Consider the following 13,323-nt stretch of genomic DNA (forward strand, 5'->3'; position numbering starts at 1 on the left):
TTTATTTTTAGTTGTAAACTCAAAGGTAATGTGAACTGCCTGATTTATATGTAACTATGGGGATTATTTAGATTGCGTGAGTCCTCCTGCAGATATATATGTGGAGAAAGTATTTCCTGACAGATGCCTCTGACTGAATGGTTTCCCTTACCATTTTTTCCATCTGTTTCTGCAGTGGCAGCTGGACTGTTTAGCGTGTTTGCTGAAGCTGATATGTCAGTTTGCTGTAGACCCCACAGATCTGGATCTGGCATATCATGATGTATTTGCTTGGTCAGGGATTGCAGAAAGCCACAGGAAAAGAGCGTGGCCTGGCAAATCGAGGAAATCAACGGCAGATCACTCAAAGGGCCTTCATATACCACGGTTAACAGAGGTACATTTGAGCATGGTGGTGTCCTTGTATGTATAATCCATTATTTCACCCATTTACATTGAAAGAAACCAGTCGGCTAATTCATACTGTCCAAATTACAGAAAAGAGGGGGGATGACAAAATAAAAATTTTCTAAAAAAAACAAAAACTTTTTCGTATCTACTGTATTTTTCAGACTATAAGACACACTTTTTTTTCCCAAATTTTTTTTGGGAAATGGGGGTGCGTCTTATAGTTGGAATATACTTAAAAGTAGGGTGGCGACTGCAGAAGTCGGGCGATTCTGTTGTGGTCCTGGTCCAACACTGCAGGGCGGTGGTGCAGGGGGCTCCGCTGGCATTTTGTGAAAGCCCAGAGGCCGCCACACATCCATTGCTGCGATGCGGTGGCTTCCGGGAAAATGGCCGCCGGGGGCGGTGCATGCTCAGATTGAGTTCTTGGCATCATTTTGTTCTTTGCCCCTGAAATCTGAAGATTCAGACAAAATTATTATGCTGTACGTGGGTGGGGGCCGGCTGTACATGGGCGGGCAGAAAATGACCAAGGTCTTAAAAGATGCCTTTAATTTGCTTGTAAATTTGGAGAAGTTGTGTAAGTCTGCCTTTTACTTGTCCGAGAAGCAGGTGTTAGGGGATATGTGATTATTGAGCTGAATTCACACGTCTGTGAAACACAAACCATGTTTGGATCATAATATTTGGCCTGACCGGCGGGTTGCCTAATCTGAGCAAAAGTGCCTTATAGGCAGCGAGATCAGGTCAGGAGACCCTCACATTTTACCTCTTTTAGGAGGTTAACTAGTATCAGATGGTCAGTAACATGTTCATAGAAAGTTTACTGTCAATATAGTTTTCTTTAATTGAGGCTTTGCTTATCCTAGTCACTCAATTTGCTAGCTCTTGCTTAAAGTAGAACAGTTTTAATTTTTATTTCACAAATTAATCCTTCACAAAAATTAGCAACTGTGTAATATAACTTATCAGATGAATCTGCCTCTTTCTTTGCCAGAATTGATCAGTCATTATCAAAATTCTAAATTCTGAGGTAAAACCTGTATTCAGCGCAGACACTTTCCCATTACTGAGAGGAGATGGCGGCTGCTGCTGGTGAGAGTCTATGTAGAGGGAGGAGGGAGGAGCTAGAGTCCGAGCTCCTCCCCTCTACATAGAATCTCACCAGCAGCAGCCGCCATCTCCTCAGTAATGGGAAAGTGCGCTGAATTCAGATATTACTTCAGAATTTAGAATTTTGGTAGATTCCTCTGATGAGATAAATTACAAAGTTGCTTAATTTTGTGTACAATTAATTTATTAAATAAAAGTTCAAACAGTTAAAGGGCCACTGTCACCCCCATCCAGCCGTTATAAACTAAAAGAGCCACCTTGTGCAGCAGTAATGCTGCATTCTAACAAGGTGGCTCTTTTAGTTTTTGGTTCAAGTATTCCCAAAATAAAGCGTTTTGAAACTTATCCAAAATACCTGTCTTTAGCCAGGGAGGCGGGTCCTCACTCCCCAGCTTGAACCGCTACTCTGCCGTCACTCAAATCTTCAGGGGCTTTCGGCGCCGCCCCCTCCGCGCTTTTTTCGCTTCAAAACCGGCGCCTGCGCTGTGTTTAAGCTCTGGCCGTCAGACGTCCCAGCCAGGCTTGCAGACTGCGCCTGTGCGGGCAGTGCGGCCACCCTGCTACTGAATCCCCGCCCCGCAGTGTGTTATGCATTATGCACAGTGCGGGGCTGGGATTCCTAGGCACGGCACAGGTGCAGTCCGGAACCCGGCATCTGAGCTGACGGCCAATGCTCAATGCGCCTGCCCCAGGCAGAAGAGCAGAGCGCAGGCGCCGGATTTCAGAGGTAAACATCGCTGAGGGGGCGGCGACCAGCGCCCCAGAAGAGATGACTGACGGCAGTTGGGCGCTTCAAAGAGGGGGGTTCAGACCCGCCTCCCTGGATAAAGACAGGTATTTTGGATAAGTTTCAAAACGCTTTATTTTGGGAATACTTGAACCAAAAACTAAAAGAGCCACCTTGTTAGAATGCAGCATTACTGCTGCACAAGGTGGCTCTTTTAGTTTATAACGGCTGGAGGGGGTGATAGTGGCCCTTTAAGTTTTAAGCAACATAAAGGATATAGTAATCCTCACATATAGTATAATTTGATGTTTTCTATATTGTGGTGTTTGTTCAGCTTCCACTTACACAATACTTCTGTATAAACTCTTGGTTTCTTTTCCCTTTGTCTCCCTGAAGGTTTTTCTAGTTCTTGTCCAAGGAACTTGTTTGATTCAACGATTAATGTCTGTGGCTTATACCTATGATAATTTAGCCCAACGGTAAGTGCACTGATAAATTTATAAGTAAAATGTAATGTGTGTGTATGTTTCACAGAGAGTGATAAGTCAAGCCTGACATGCCAAAGTGAGGAGCCTTTTAAGCTGCAATTAGAGAATCGATATTGACTTTTAGGATTGCTACTTCCTATGGGTGCTCTAGAGTTCTAGTCCTCTTCTCTGAAGGCACAGTTTGCATATTTCACTACATACCATGCCTCTGTCTTGCAGGGTGCTGAAGGCACAGTCTGACCATCGTTCCAGGCATGAAGGTAAGGCGTCAATATCGAAGTGTTCAAGGTCATTGAGGTACATTTAGTTGCAGTGGTTTCCTGAGACTTCAATATTCATGGCCTAGTCTTAGCGTGTGACATCGATATTTGATCTTTGGGGTTAAACTTTCGGGACCTTCACTGGTCACCAGAATGAAGATGTCACTGTGGTCAAGCAGGTGTGACGTCCCCAGCATAGATTACACAGGCACAGCTCAATTCAAGTGAAGCACTGGGCCATCAATATTTCTGTCTTGGAATACGTCATTAATATTAGTGTCCTATGTGAAAGGATTTCTGTTCCCCTGATAGCAGCCATATACATTTTAGTCGTCGGGCTCTTTTATAATCTTTGAGATCCACATAATAAAATCTATAGTGCTGTACACTTTGTGCTAGGTGGTTTAGGCGTTTCATGCTTTCTTACTGGATGTACATGCCAGTTGTCTCTGTATTCCGCTCAGGGGCCAGTTTGTATACATGAGATTTCAGACCATGCGTGGTCACGTGTATTTAACCCTATTCATGCATTTTACGCCCAACAGTTACTCATTATTCCATGTGGCTTCTGGTCAGCTGGGCTCATTGCTGTTCTGCGGTGAAGTCCAGCCTCGCAGACAGTGACCATTTACAAGATTGGCTTAAGAAATTAACTCTTCTTATTCCTGAGGTAAGATGTTAGAAAACGTTTACAGATTATTTTTTTTGTTCTAGTTCATCTTTTTTTAATATTTCACATTCTATCAACATACAGACCAGAGGTCCACAACTAGGAATGTGAAAGACTCTATTCTGAGTCAATAGATACTGCACCCACCAACCACTTAAGGCCCCGTCTCACATAGCGAGATCGCTAGCGAGATCGCTGCTGAGTCACAAGTTTTGTGACGCAACAGCGACCTCCATAGCGATCTCGCTATGTGTGACACGTACCAGCGATCAGGCCCCTGCTGCGAGATCGCTGGTCGTGTCGGAATGGCCTGGACCTTTTTTTGGTCGTTGAGGCCCCGCTGACATCGCTGAATCGGTGTGTGTGACACCGATCCAGCGATGTCTTCACTGGTAACCAGGGTAAACATCGGGTTACTAAGCGCAGGGCCGCGCTTAGTAACCCGATGTTTACCCTGGTTACCAAAAAAAACAAACAGTACATACTCGCCTTTCGGTGTCCAGGTCCCTTGCCGTCTGCTTCCTGCTCTCACTGACTCCCGGCCGTACAGTGAGAAGTGAGAGCACAGCAGTGACGTCACCGCTGCGCTCTGCTCTCAGTGTACGGCGGCTCAGTCAGAGCAGGAAGCAGACGGCAAGGGACCTGGACACCGAAAGGCGAGTATGTACTGTTTGTTTTTTTTGGTAACCAGGGTAAACATCGGGTTACTAAGCGCGGCCCTGCGCTTAGTAACCCGATGTTTACCCTGGTTACCCGGGTGCTGCAGGGGGACTTCGGCATCGTTGAAGACAGTTTCAACGATGCCGAAGTCGTTCCCCTGATCGTTGGTCGCTGGGGAGAGCGGTCTGTGTGACAGCTCCCCAGCGACCACACAGCGACTTACCAACGATCACGGCCAGGTCGTATCGCTGGTCGTGATCGTTGGTAAATCGCTTAGTGAGACGGGGCCTTAACCGTACAGTACAACCTTGGTGTCCCAACTCCGTTCTATACATTTCTTATTGCCATGTCACCAGTTTTAAACTTAAAGAGAACCTTTCACACGAAAAAAACGATATTAACCTTAAGATATATGGTAAATCTGCAGGTCAGTAGCGTTCTGTCTCTGCGTGGCACCCGTACTTAGACCTTCCCCGCCGGTAGGAAATAAACTTTATTCCTCCTCTTAGTGCTCTGGTTTCAGTCACGTGGGCGGAGCAAGCACAGGTTCTGTCACCGCTCAGTGTATAGAGATCGGCAGCGGTAAGAGCCGCCTGCACTGATGGACAGCAGCTCCGCATTAGGGCTGGCTGTCAGTCACTAGTTCTCTTTAAGGCTCTCATTTATTGTTCCCCTGCTTTTAGACTTTAATGACCAGTAGTGTCCTTCTCAGACATAACCAGCGCACGTCATGTAAGCTCCAGATGATGCTCTGTGCAGTAATTCATTAAATGTTCCATAAATGGGGTTCCCAATACTCGGAAGCAAGGACCCATCGCACACTGTCTATGGGACGTTGGACTGTTTTTTTACCTCTACATGAGGGGTTAAAAGGGATACATAAATCAGTAGTCATATGCAAGCAAAGTAGTTACATCCTCTTTTTTTACTAGTACTTAAATATTTACTGATGTACAAGTGACATGCATATGGGAATTTTATTAAACTACAGTCTGCTAGGGTAAGTTTCGCACCGTACCCATTTTTGTCTGGCCCTCTCATGTAGAATTCATAAACTGTCCAATTTTTTTGATCCATTTCGATAAGTGATCAGAGGTGCAAAAAAAAAAAAAAAAAAACAATGTTGCGCCAAATTTTGATAAAAGCCCTTGGTAACTTTTATCCATAGTGGTTTCTTATTTTATTACTTGACTTGCATCTTATCATTGTTAGTAACTGATAATCAAAGACTTGGAAATTCTTAATTTAAAACCTTAAACATTTTGTTCCTCATGTTTAATTTAATTTATTTAATATTCATAGACTGCGGTCCGTCACGAATCATGCAATGGTCTGTACAAACTGTCCCTTTCTGGTTTGGATGGTGGTGACTCAATAAATAGATCATTTTTGCTTCTGGCTTCATCAACATTGTTAAAATTTCTTCCTGATGCTCAAGCACTAAAGCCTATTCGGGTAAGTCATGCAAGAAAAGCATAAATGAATATTCCTCTGTATTCCATTTTTTCCCACATTCCAATTTCTTAAGGATAAATCAGTAGTGCAAGTGAGTATAGAAGTATATTTGCTATATAACTTATTAGGAAATATAATCTTCTGCATCACCTTCCAATAGTCTGCGGTTCATTGTTTTCTCTCTGCAGGATTTCTGTAAATGTTCAGAAACGTGTGGAAAACAGTAAAGTGACAGGGAGGAGGAAGTTGCAGCTGCATTTTTTTCCACAAGAAATGTAGTCTTCTGATTGGCCTAAGGCACAGAGCAGTGACATCACAGCAGGAAGCTCTGCCCCTTTTTTTTTTAGGACTTTTGCACATCATGAAGTTATAGGATATATCCTAGTGATATGCCATCACTTTGCTGAAGGGGAGTGACCCTTTTAACTCATTGTCTCTAGAGTTGAGCGAAACGGGTCGGCCATTTTCAGAAGTCGCCGACTTTTGGCAAAGTCGGGTTTCATGAAACCCGACCCGACCCCTGTGTGGGGTCGGCCATGAGGTCGGCGATCTTCTGAATCTGGTATCGGAATTCCGATACCGAGTTCCGATATGTTTGCGATATCGGGAATCGGTATTGGAATCCATATTTAAGTGTAAAATAAAGAATCAAAATAAAAAATATTGATATACTCACCCTCGGACGCGCCCTGGTACTAACGGGCATCCTTCCTTCCTAAGAATGAGCTCGTGAATGACCTGCGGTGACGTCGCGGCTTGTGATTGGTCGCGTGAGCGGTCACATGGGCGGTCACACGACCAATCACAAGCCGCGACGTCATCTAAGGTCCTTCACGCGCTCATTCTTAGGAAGGAAGGCTGCCGGAAAGAAGCAGGGCGCGTCCGAGGGTGAGTATATACCTAATAGGAATATACTCACCCTTGGACGCGCCCTGCTTCTTTCCGGCAGCCTTCCTTCCTAAGAATGAGCGCGTGAAGGACCTTAGATGACGTCGCGGCTTGTGATTGGTCGCGTGACCGCCCATGTGACCGCTCACGCGACCAATCACAAGCCGCGACGTCACCGCAGGTCATTCACACGCTCATTCTTAGGAAGGAAGGCTGCCGGTTAGTACCCGGGCACGTCCGAGGGTGAGTATATCAATATTTTTTATTTTGATTCTTTATTTTACACATTAATATGGATCCCAGGGCCTGAAGGAGAGTTTCCTCTCCTTCAGACCCTGGGAACCATAGTATCCCATTGCACTGCATTGGGTTTCGTGTTTCGGCCGACGCCGACTTTTTTATAGGATCGGCCGATTTCACTCGACCCGACTTTTGAGAAAGTCGGGTTTCGTGAAACCCGACCCGATCCTATAAAAATAAAAGTCGCTCAACCCTAACTGTCTCATCAGTGTGCCCCTTCATGTGCGACCTGCAATAATGATTACCTAACAGGTCCGGCTCAAATTGTTTCTTTTGCAGTGGCTTCTGTGGAGAGAAAAGAGTATTTTTGGTACTCGCTGTAAAATACATTTCTCACAGCCTTCATTGGGGGACACAGGGTACCATACGTTATTGCTCTGATTTCTATATAAGAGCACTTTACAAGTTATAATGGAAACAAACTTCATTCTGAAGTGGCGTAGTCGGACCCATTTGTTCAACAGCTTCATCCAGGATAGGTGAAAACGAGCCATACTTGGGCACAGCGAAGATGTTTGAATAAATAACTTATAAAGCGCTCCTGTTTAGAAGCCGGAGAAGTAACGCATGGTTTCCTGTGTCCCCCCAATGAGGCGTCCAAGAAACATGGTCTTGCTTAGTGACCATTTGGATGAATGACACGGTGCTGTAAAAGAATGACTTCTGCCCCCGGAACAGTAGATGCTGTTGCTACCTCTCCGCTCTGGCTCACAGCCGTGAATACTTAGATTTAAATTAAGTAGTTGTCTTTAAGAGAAGAGAAACCAACCAAGGAGGACAGAAAAATATCTGAAATATGGCGAATACACACACCACATCTAACTGCCCTTCATCCTGGGTTTTTTTTTTGTGTGTGTGTTTTTATTAAAATTTTCCGACAATTTTCAAACAAACAATACACAATCAAAAATCATGTTGAATAAAGAAGGGAAAGGGGGAGAAAGGAGGAAAGACAAGAACACAAAAACAATTGTCATCTTACTGATAAGACAGAGTGAAAATATTTTTCTTTGTATGTCATTCCAATCTGTCCATTTCTATTTCACCTCTTTATACCAGTAGATGCGCTTTACACTGTTGTAATACAATGTTACACTGGATTGCTGACAAGGAAGCATAAGCTTTTACCACAATGATTTCATTGGGGGGCACAGAAGCCGTGGGGGTATTTGCTGACTGTGAGTTTTTTTATGAATATTCACAGGTTGAAGACTATGAGGAGGAAACTATTCTACGACCTGGATGTAAAGAATATTTTTGGTTACTGTGTAAACTGATTGATAACATCCACGTCAAAGATGCCAGCCAGGTATTATCTGCTCTTCAGTAACAAATGTTTGTTTTACTGCTTCAGTACAGTTTGAAAAATGGCTGTAAACAGGCGTCTGTCTAGAAGGTGAGGGCAGTCTTCAGTCGTCACATTGTTCCAGTTCATCTGTGACTCCGGTAGAGTTCATTAATAGGGGTTGCAAAAAGTCATGGCGCCTCTTAGCACAATAAAGCTAATACGAGGTGAAGATATAGATTAGTGGGGATGTGCTCATTTGGGATGATGCAATTATAAGCACAACTTTGGTAAATACTTGTAGTATTATGATCAGTCTGCTCCTTTCCTGAGTGATGGTGGACTAACAGCAAGGCAAGCTACACAACAGTATAGAAAGAAATGTAAGATACGGGCACAGCTGATAGGCTACATTCACACTAGCGTTGTGCGGCGCTGCGTCGGCGACGCAACGCACAACGCACGCAAAAACGCGTCAAAACGCACGCAAAAACGCTGCGTTTTGCAACGCATGCGTCGGTTTTTGCCGAAAATCGGACGCAAGAAAAATGCAACTTGTTGCGTTTTCTTGGTCCGACGCTTGCGGCAAAAAAGACGCATGTGTCGCACAACGCAACAAAAAAAAACGCATGCGTCCCCCATGTTAAGTATAGGGGCGCATGACGCATGCGTCGCCGCTGCAAACCCGACGTACATTAGCTTAACGCTAATGTGAACGTAGCCATAATGACTATCCAAAGACCAGAAGTCGGTGCTTTTATTGGCAAGATTGGTAAGGAGACTCTTTTTAATGAGAAATTGGTATCAGGTCAGTTACCCCTGCCCAGACAAAGCATTACCCAGTGTGATACTGCCATCATCTTGCTATATTCCCCCGTATGGCTTTGTAATGCCACTGATGGAGTAAGGTACAGGCGATGTCGCGCTGCCATTCTTTATTTCTGTATGAACGAATGTGCTCTTTGGTAAAGATGCTATCCTGTTGCACCACCATGATCTGCGAGTATTGTTCCTGAACATCTCAGAAAAAGTATTTGGGGTGGTGCCAGCTCAGTTACTCCATGGCTCACAAGTTCCTGAAAGGATGAAATGCATATTGAAAATGTACATTAATAAGTGACGTGGGGTTTCAACATCTGCAATAAATGGCAGCTGGTGTTAGTGTTACTCTGCTGATTTTCTGTAGCCAATCTGCTACTATTCTTATACCGTAATGGGTATCTGTCTTGAGAAGAAAGGCTGTTAACCTGCAGATATAGATATTGTGTTAATCTGCAGGTTAATAGCGTTGTGAAACAGTGCGGCCGCTGCACTGAAGGCTCGCCTTCCTGGAGGAGAGTAACTTTATTCCTCTGGCAGCCTCGGGCTTTTAGTCATAGAGGCTCGACCGCTGCGACTTCAGTCAGTGAGCAGCGGCTGAAATCACACCCCTGGCACTGACTGACAGCTGGCTCTGTACTGATACACTGCAGAGCCGGCTGTCAGTGCCAGGGCACGGTTACAGCCGCCCCAATCACTGTGTACTGATCAGTGACTGAAGCCGCCCCCGCTATTCCTCTATTATTGAAAGCCTGAGTCTGCCAGGAGGAACAAAGGGACTGTGAGCACAGAATGTCTGTTCAGGCCAAGTACAGGAGCTAGGTGCATCATGGCGGGGCCAATCATTTATATATACACCTTCCCACCTGCTTGTTTCCCATCTGTCTCCACCCTTCCCTGGCCCTATGAAGCCAGAGATGTGAATCAAAGACGGGGTGGAGATTGAGGGAAAACAAGCAGGTGGGAAGGTGTATATAGATGATTGGCCACACAGTGAGCGCCTGTACTTAGTTTGAACAGCCATCCTGTGCTGCTGTTCGCTTTAATTACCTCTGGGTAGTCAGGCTTCAGAACACTATTAACCTGCAGGTTAACCCTATATCTGCAGGTTAATGGCATTGTTTTACATGATCAGTTCCCTTTTAAATGTGTACATGAATGGATTCTGGTAACTATTTTTAAAACCATTTTCCCATTTTTAATCTAGACAACATTGCTTGATTTGGATGCACTAGCTCGACATTTGGCCGACTGCATTCGCAGGTAGATCTGTTTTTTTTTTTTAATTACTTCTGGTTAATTGGTATTTTAAATACAGTCATGGACAAAAATTTTGAGAATGAGACAAATATTAATTTTTCCAAAGTCTACTGCTTCATTTTTTCTAATGGCAATTTGCATATACTCCTGAATGTCAGAGTGATCAGCTTAACAGCAATTACTGTACTTGCAAAGTCAATATTTGCCCAGAAAATGAACTTTAACCCCCAAAACACATTTCAACATCATTGCAGTCCTGCCTTAAAAGGAGCAGCTAACATCGTTTTAGTGATTGATCGCCAGCCCTGTCCTCATCAACACCTACACCTGTGTTAATGGATCAATCAGTCATGATTAAGTAAGAATGACATCACTGGACACTTTAAAAGGAGGCTAGTGCTTGGTATCATTGTTTCTCTTCAGTTAACCATGGTTATCTCTAAAGAAACACGTGCAGCCATCATTGCACTGCACAAAAATGGCCTAACAGGGAAGAGTATCGCAGCTACAAAGATTGCACCTCAGTCAACAATCTATCGCATCATCAAGAACTTCAAGGAGAGAGCTTCCATTGTTGTCAAAAAGGCTCCAGGGCGCCCAAGAAAGACCAGCAAGCGCCAGGACCGTATCTTAAAACTGTTTCAGCTGCGGGATCAGGCTCCCAGCAGTGCCGAGCTTGCTCAGGAATGGCAGCAGGCTGGTGTGAGTGCTTCTGCACGCACTGTGAGGCGGAGACTCTTTGAGCAAGGGCTACTGGTTTCAAGGAGGGCAGCAAAGAAGCCACTTCTCTCCAGAAAAAACATCAGGGACCGACTGATATTCTGCAAAAGGTACAGGGAGTGGACTGCTGAGGACTGGGGCAAAGTCATTTTCTCTGATGAATCCCCTTTTCGATTGTTTGGGACATCTGGAAAACAGCTTATTCGGAGAAGAGGTGAGCGCTACCACCAGTCTTGTCTCATGCCAACTGTAAAGCATCCTGAAACCATTCATGTGTGGGGTTGCTTCTCAGCCAAGGGAATCGGCTCACTCACAGTCTTGCCTAAAAACACAGCCATGAATAAAGAATGGTACCAGAATGTCCTCCAAGAGCAACTTCTCCCAACCGTCCAAGAGGAATTTGGCGCCCAACAATGCCTTTTCCAACATGATGGAGCACCTTGCCATAAAGCAAAGGTGATAACTAAATGGCTCATGGAACAAAACATAGAGATTTTGGGTCCATGGCCTGGAAACTCCCCAGATCTTAATCCCATTGAGAACTTGTGGTCAATCATCAAGAGACGGGTGGACAAACAAAAACCAACAAATTCTGGCAAAATGCAAGCATTGATTATGCAAGAATGGACTGCTATCAGTCAGGATTTGGTCCAGAAGTTGATTGAGAGCATGCCAGGGAGAATTGCAGAGGTCTTGAAGAAGAAGGGTCAACAATGCAAATATTGACTTGCTGCATTAACTCATTCTAACTGTCAATATAACCTATTGGCAGGGGTGGGATTCAAATTTTTAACAACAGGTCCTCTAAGTCGCGGCGGCTGGAATTTTGGCCACGCCCATTTTCAATAACCCCGCCCATACTAATAAGCCACGCCCAGTGGCACGATTCATATTTTTGGAAGCAGTTTGTCTCCCTTAATGACAAGAATACGTTGTGACATACGGTATTAAAGTCATGGACCATACTGTATAACGGCCACACGATGCTCCATACTGTATAATGGCCACACATGATGCTCCATACTGTATAACGGCCACACATGATGCTCAATACTGTATAACGGCCACACATGATGCTCAATACTGTATAATGACCACACATGATGCTCCATACTGTATAATGGCCACACATGATGCTCCATACTGTATAACGGCCACACGATGCTCCATACTGTATAACGGCCACACGATGCTCCATACTGTATAATGGCCACACATGATGCTCCATACTGTATAACGGCCACACGATGCTCCATACTGTATAACGGCCACACGATGCTCCATACTGTATAATGGCCACACATGATGCTCCATACTGTATAACGGCCACACATGATGCTCAATACTGTATAATGGCCACACATGATGCTCCATACTGTATAATGGCCACACATAGTTCTCCATACTGTATAATGACCCCCCCCCCCTGTATGCATGGCTCATACTCCCCCCCCCCCCCCCCCCCCCCCCCCCGTATGCATGGCTCATACTTTCCCCCCCCCCCCCATATGCATGGCTCATATTCACTCCCCCCTGTATGCATGGCTCATATTCCACCTCCCCCCTGTATGCATAGCTCATCTCTCCACCCCCCCACCCCCCGTATGCATGGCTCATCTCTCCACCCCCCCCCCCCCCCTGTATGCATGGCTCATAATTCCCCCCCCCCCCCCCGTATGTATGGCTGATGGCTCATATTCCCGTATGCATGGCTCATAATTCCCCCCCCCCCCTGTATGCATGGCTAATGGCTCATAATTCCCCCCCCCTGTATGCATGGCTGATGGCTCATAATTCCCCCCCCTGTATGCATGGCTGATGGCTCATATTCCCCCCCCCCCCCCCCCCATATGCATGGCTGATGGCTCATACTCCCCCGGTATGCATGGCTCATCTCTCCACCCCCTCCCCCGCTCCTCCCATCTTGCATGGCTCGGGCGGCTTACCTTCCTCCTTCATCCCTCCGCCCCCCATACTCACCTGTCAGCTGTCCCACACACCGCGCGGCTGCGCCGACATCCTCCCTCTGGCTCTGTCCCGCCGCAGCGCCTTCTTCCTGAGTGAGCGGTCATGTGGTACGGCTGATTAAGGTCATGAATATGCGCATATTCATGACCTTTAATGAGCGGTACCACGTGACCGCTCACTCTGGACGCGCTACAGACGCTGAGACCAGGCATCGCTGGAGCAGGGTGAGTATCGTCTTCAAGGAGGGAGGGTGGGACTCGGAGGCGGGCGGGGGCGGTCGGCTACGTTTGTGACCCGGGACTAAAAAAAAACCAAAAAACCTT

General features: G+C 45.6%; 1 protein-coding gene across 2 annotated transcripts in view; it reads left to right on the forward strand.

The window, feature by feature from the left end:
- Positions 1–13,323, forward strand: part of USP34 (ubiquitin specific peptidase 34) — a 260,330-nt gene that overhangs the window by 153,350 nt on the left and 93,657 nt on the right. For both annotated transcript variants that reach the window (XM_077282722.1, XM_077282723.1), the window contains 7 exons: positions 176–376; positions 2,624–2,706; positions 2,935–2,975; positions 3,521–3,645; positions 5,608–5,760; positions 8,153–8,257; positions 10,260–10,315. In XM_077282722.1, the coding sequence (XP_077138837.1) occupies positions 176–376; positions 2,624–2,706; positions 2,935–2,975; positions 3,521–3,645; positions 5,608–5,760; positions 8,153–8,257; positions 10,260–10,315 (764 nt within the window). The remainder of the gene's footprint in view (positions 1–175; positions 377–2,623; positions 2,707–2,934; positions 2,976–3,520; positions 3,646–5,607; positions 5,761–8,152; positions 8,258–10,259; positions 10,316–13,323) is intronic.

This window comes from Ranitomeya variabilis, chromosome 2 (genome assembly GCF_051348905.1).
Source record: "Ranitomeya variabilis isolate aRanVar5 chromosome 2, aRanVar5.hap1, whole genome shotgun sequence".
Lineage (NCBI taxonomy): Eukaryota > Metazoa > Chordata > Amphibia > Anura > Dendrobatidae > Ranitomeya > Ranitomeya variabilis.